Source organism: Dictyostelium purpureum (genome assembly GCF_000190715.1).
Source record: "Dictyostelium purpureum unplaced genomic scaffold DICPUscaffold_751, whole genome shotgun sequence".
Lineage (NCBI taxonomy): Eukaryota > Evosea > Eumycetozoa > Dictyosteliales > Dictyosteliaceae > Dictyostelium > Dictyostelium purpureum.
Window position 1 is genome coordinate 1 of NW_003520078.1, and position 5,520 is coordinate 5,520.

At 24.0% G+C, this 5,520-nt stretch overlaps 1 protein-coding gene across 1 annotated transcript; it reads right to left on the minus strand.

Moving 5' to 3' along the window:
• Window positions 1–507: 507 nt before the first annotated feature.
• Window positions 508–3,461, minus strand: spnA (uncharacterized protein; the record flags this gene model as incomplete). Its single annotated transcript, XM_003295106.1, has 5 exons — window positions 508–1,512; window positions 1,556–2,185; window positions 2,262–2,544; window positions 2,611–2,841; window positions 2,917–3,461. The coding sequence occupies 5 exons, from the start codon at window positions 3,459–3,461 to the stop codon at window positions 508–510; spliced, it is 2,694 nt and encodes an 897-aa protein (XP_003295154.1).
• Between the last annotated feature and the right edge of the window lie 2,059 nt (window positions 3,462–5,520).

Genomic DNA, 5,520 nt, shown 5'->3' on the forward strand with positions numbered 1-5,520 from the left:
TACATGTGTGTTGGTGTGTTAAAAACCCCTTTTAAAAAATTATTGAAAAAATATAAATATTAATTTGGATAATAAATAATGTTAATATAAATTAATACTATAACAATGAATTTAAAACTGTGAATAATTTTTTTTTTTTCATATATTTTTTTTTTAAATTATTCTTTTGAAAATATAAAAAAATATTACAATTGGAAAAACTGAAATTAGATTTTTTGTACCTATTTTTATTTACAATTACTATAATTTAAATAAAAATCTTTTTAGTATAATAATGTTTGTAAACTTTGATTTAAATAAAAATCTTGAATAAAAAATTACCATAAAGCATTAAGCATGCAAATAATTAAACTATTTTATTAAATAATATATGTTTTTTAATAATTTTTATGGAATATTCTATTTTTATTATTATCATTATTATTTTATTATAATTATTGTTTTTGTTATTATTGCTATTATTATTATTACTATTATTATTATTATTATTATTATTATTATTATTTATTATTTCCAATTTAATATTACAACTAATACAGTGATATTATCAGTAGAACCACGATCATAGGAATCTTGAGCTAATATTTGAGAAATTTCTTCTGAAGTTTTGCCTAATTTTATATTTTTTTGAACTATTTCAACGGCTTCTTCGTAATTTATTTTATCCCAAAGACCATCACAAGCTAAAATGAAGAAATGGTCACGGTTGGTTAATTCGGTTGTTGTTTGATATGGATCAGCAACACAGAATTTCTTTTCACCTTCTTTATATTCTTTATCACCAAATGAACGACTTACGGCCAAACTACCAAAAAGACGATTGAAAATAATCATACCACCCATACCTGTAATTCTCTTCTTTTCTTGATCATCACTTGCTAAATGTTTGTATGAAAGTAATACTGGCTCATAAATTAGATTCTTTGGTGTGCTATTTTGGGTTGTACGTGCCAATACAATTTCAGAATCACCGACATTTGCAGTATAAAGAGTTGTACCAACTAATAATGCAGATACACCTGTACTACCACTCTTTTCACATTTGGGTATTACTAATTTATCAGCTTCAGTATATGCGTCTTTGAATGCTTTTTCATAATCGTCATCTTTAAAGGCTTGGGTTTCGACCAAACATTTATGTACAATGGGTTCGAGAGCTTTTGATGTTTCGGTACCACCATGACCATCGTAAACTGCATAGTATGAGATTTGATCTTCTTTTGTGCCTGGATACTTGGTTTCAGCTAATAAATTATCATATAATGCGTGTGTATCTTCCATATTTTTTCTTCTACCTTGGAGTGATCCATGGCCTGATTGGATTGATGCAATGGTCGAGCCCTTAACTTTCTTCTTCTTTGGTGTTGATTCTTTGGCGGGTTTTTCTTCTTTGGCTGGTTTTGGAGCTTTTTCTTCTTTAACTTTTGGTTGTTTTGATTCTTTTGGAGGTTTTTCTTCTTTTACTTTTGGAAGTTTTTCTTCTTTTACTTTTGGAGGTTTTTCTTCTTTAACCTTTGGTGGTTTTGATTCTTTTGGAGGGTTTTTCTTCTTTTACTTTTGGTTCTTTTGATGGGTTTGGAGGTTTTTCTTCTTTAACTTTTGGTTCTTTTAGTGGTTTTGGAGGGTTTGATTCTTTTGATTTTGGTTCTTTTGATGGTTTTGGTTCTTTACCAACCGATTTATTTGAGGATGTTAGTGATGTTGTGGTGGTTGTGGTTGTAGTGGTTGCGATGGATGGTAATGAGGTCATTGATGAACATGCTGACTCACTATTGCTATAACTACTATCTGTATTTGAATCTAGTGCGCTACTAATTGAGTTATTACCCATACTACCAATAGTACTTGTTGGGTGATGATGTTGTTGCTGTTGCTGTTGCTGTTGCTGTTGTTGTTGTTGATATAGATGCTGTTGTTGTAATATTTGTTGTTGACGTTTATTACTAACTTCAATATCGTATAAACCTGGTATTTGAACTGATGTATTAGTTGGTAAACGACTTGAATTGTTTGAACCAATTGATGATACTGGTGATGAGTTATGTGATGTCCATGGTGTTGTGAAACCCCTCTTTTCTGCATCTAATCTTAATTGTTCTAAAATCATTTCAAATTCATCTCTTACATTTGCTTTATCCAATAAATTTACAACATGAATTTTAAAAGGTTTTTCTTTATCTGTTAACTAAATTATAAATTATAAAATAAAGTTAATATTTAAAATTCTTGTGATAATATTAATAAAAATAATGAAAACTTACAAATTTACTAAATTTATCTGAAATAAAAGAAATTGCTTGTTCTGGGTCATTTGTACCATCATAATCTGGAAAGCATGATCTTAGATCAAACTGCTTTATATTTTCATAAAATATATCACTTGTATTAAAAATTAAATTGACCGCAAGTGATTTTTCAAATAACTCTGATCTAACTAAACTTTCAAATGAATTTAATGATTCTAATAATAAATTTTTATGAACATGGGTACGGCAGATTTCTGCAATTGATGAATCTGGTGTTTGAAATTGATCTGAAAAATAACTAATTGTTATTGTGAGATTAGTATTTAAATTATATTAAATTATATTTTTATATAGATATGCTTACTCTTTTAATGCTACAACATAGAATATATAGTTTGGTTTATAACTTTGGTATAGACCTCCCCAATTTTTTGGTGTTGACTCTTTACCTGATGAACCAAATAAATCTACTTTAAATCTTTTATATAGTATAGTTGATGATTGAATTGAATCGTTTTGGTCATATGCACTTATAATATCCATTTCTGTTGGTGTATAATGTGGGTCAAATACTTTAAACATTCTATCCATATAACTTTTTTTTTAAAAAAAAAAGAGATGTTAGTAAATTTGTGCAATTGGAAATATGTATGAAAAATATAATAGTTACTATTTTGGTCTACCTGGTGTTCTAAATTCGGAGCAGTGTTTTGAATGAGCGTACACGGCTTGAATACCTTTATCTTCCCATAAACATTTACAATCCCAACCAAGTTTTAAGGGAAATCTTGGTAGTTTATTTCTTGCCAACTCAGAGGGTTGGCTTAATACTCTTTTAACTCTTTCTACATTGTCTGGTAATAATAAAACATTTAAAAGCTCACTGTTTTCTATAAAACGAATTAAGGTTGCTAATGTATTTGCGTAAATTAATCTTTGATAGTATTTTGGATCCAATGCTTCTGTACCATATAATATATCCAATTGTCTCTGTAATGTTGTTTTTCCGCTCTCTGTATTACCCAATATCATTACAGTTCCACAAAAATCATGTGCTTTAATTTGTATTTGTTGTTGTATTTGCTGATGCCCTATACCCGGCATTAGTTGTTGTTGTTGCTGTTGTTGAATTAAATTTAGTGCATTATGCTGTGATGCTGATTGGGGTATATCTGATTTTTTATCTTTTTTACTTGAAAATATTTTCACCTTCATTTTTTTTATTTATTAAAAATTATATATAATTTATATATAACTTTTTTGATTTTTTGTTGCAATTATTATATTTACAAGTTATAAATATGTTGATTTGATTAGTTTTATTTTTATAATTGAGGATTTAAATAAATAATTCTAATGGTACTATATTACTACAATTAAATAAATTCTATTAAAAAAAAAAATAATTAATATAATATTTTAAAAATAATATTAAAAATTTATTTGAAATTAAAAAAAAAAAAAAACAAAAGAAAAAAAGAGAACCAACAAATAAAAAATATTGTTTACATAATATATATTTTTAAAAATAAATAATAAAAAAAAAAGATAATTTTGGTTTTTTTTTTTTTTGGGTGGTGTGGGTTATTTTCTTTGTTTTGTATATATTAAAATGAGCAATATTGTGTAAGTGTTGTTTTTTTTTTTGTTGATTTATTTTCTGATGCTAATAGCTGGTGTCTCTTTTGAACCAAATGAAATAAAAAGTAAATATAGAAACAATACTATTATTATGTGAAAATTTGGTTTGATAATAAATATTGATTTAATATTGATACAGTTCCATAAAGGAGAATACTATATTTGTGTTGTGTGTGTATTAAATTTTATTATATTACAATTTATATTACTAATGATTTTTATTACTACAATATGTACAACAGCTATTTGTTTTTTTTAACTTCGCTGTATTTTATTTTCTGAAACTACTATATTATATAATTTTATAGTTTTTTTTTCCTATTTATATATTCCATAAATTTTTTAAATTATTTGATATTATAGGATATTTTTTTATTTCTGTATTAACAAATAAATATTATTATTACTACTATTACTATTATTATGAATATCTAATAAGAAATGTTAAATATAAATAATTTTAATATGATTTTGAAGATGTGATTAAAAATATGATAATTAATATTATCTCTATTAGTTTTTTTTTTTAAATTTAGAGTTGTTTTTTTTTTTAAAAAATTTATTAAAAATTTAAAAAAATAAAATTTTTTTATTTTTTTTTATAAAATTTTACTTTTTTTTTTTTTTTTTTAATTATTTATTATAAAAAATATTATTTATTATTTTTTGAAAAATACAGAGATATATTGTATAATAATCATTAAAATAAATATTATAAAATGAAACAAATAAAATATAGAGGAATACAGAGGTGGTTAATCGCAATTTTTTGCTCGTAAATGAAAAAAAAAAAAAAAAATAAAATAAAAAAAAAAAGTTATTATTTTAATCTATTATATAATATTGATAATGTGGGATGTATTTTTATAAAATGTATTTGTACCTATGTGTATTGTATTTAATATTGTGTTTGTGATGTTGGTGATAATAAAATAATAAAAAATGATGTGTAATATTGTTGTTATTGTTTTTATGGTTGTTAATAAATACTATATTTGATTTATTTATTATTTTTAAATAATATGTTTATGATTAAAAAAAATAAAATAAAACAAAAAAAAAAAAAAAAATACAGCAAATTTTTTTTTTAAATTATAAAATAAATAACAAAAAAAAAAAATTAAATTAAAAACCACACTCATATTAAACACCCCACACCAAATCACACACCCACACATTTACACACACTCAAACATATTAAATACCCCACCCACACACTAACAAAATAAAAGAAAAAATTGACAAATTGATTAAAAATAATTATAAAATTTTTTTTTTTTTAAATTTAGCCTTTTTTCAAAGAAAGTTAAATAAATTTTGTACCTTTTAAATATAGTATTTTAACTCTATTAAAATAGAATAATTGTATTAATATAAAAGAGTAATAATTTGTTATATATATGGAAAATATTTTTAATTTACTTTATTGTTTAGATAAAAGGTAATCCTGGTCTTTGGGTAATACAAAGCCCAAAGCTTAGAAGATAAACATTCATCTATTAAACATTGAGATGTGAAAAATCGCTGTAGAATTATCAAAACTAAAGTGCACAAGTGCCATTCCTTCTTCATGTCGCTCCTAAACCATTTTTTGTTTCAATTAGTGATCAATGGTTTTTAATCTCATCGCCCT